At 42.2% G+C, this 232-nt stretch overlaps 1 protein-coding gene across 1 annotated transcript in view; it reads left to right on the forward strand.

Moving 5' to 3' along the window:
* Positions 1–232, forward strand: part of LOC119589045 (WASH complex subunit 5-like) — a gene marked incomplete at its 3' end in the record, with an annotated part of 26,804 nt that overhangs the window by 15,420 nt on the left and 11,152 nt on the right. Inside the window, 1 exon segment of the mRNA XM_037937622.1 lies at positions 67–229. Within this exon segment, the coding sequence (XP_037793550.1) occupies positions 67–229 (163 nt within the window).

Here is a 232-nt window from a genome sequence, read left to right on the forward strand (position 1 = left end):
AGCTTCAAATCATAAAATGAGTAGGAATCACAATTAGTTGTTTGATTCATTCTCTTTCTACTGCAGGACGACTGTGTATGTGCCACAGTTGGGAACGTGGTATGACAGTAAAACTCACACAGAAGTGCTTTCAAGTTCTGTCATGGGGAAAGTGGAGTCCAGTATTAGCACAGCTGGGCTTACAGGTGTTGACAAATTGCTGGCTTTCTTGATTGTGACTGAGTTACAGGTG

Source organism: Penaeus monodon, chromosome 25 (genome assembly GCF_015228065.2).
Source record: "Penaeus monodon isolate SGIC_2016 chromosome 25, NSTDA_Pmon_1, whole genome shotgun sequence".
In the NCBI taxonomy this organism is placed as follows: Eukaryota; Metazoa; Arthropoda; class Malacostraca; order Decapoda; family Penaeidae; genus Penaeus; species Penaeus monodon.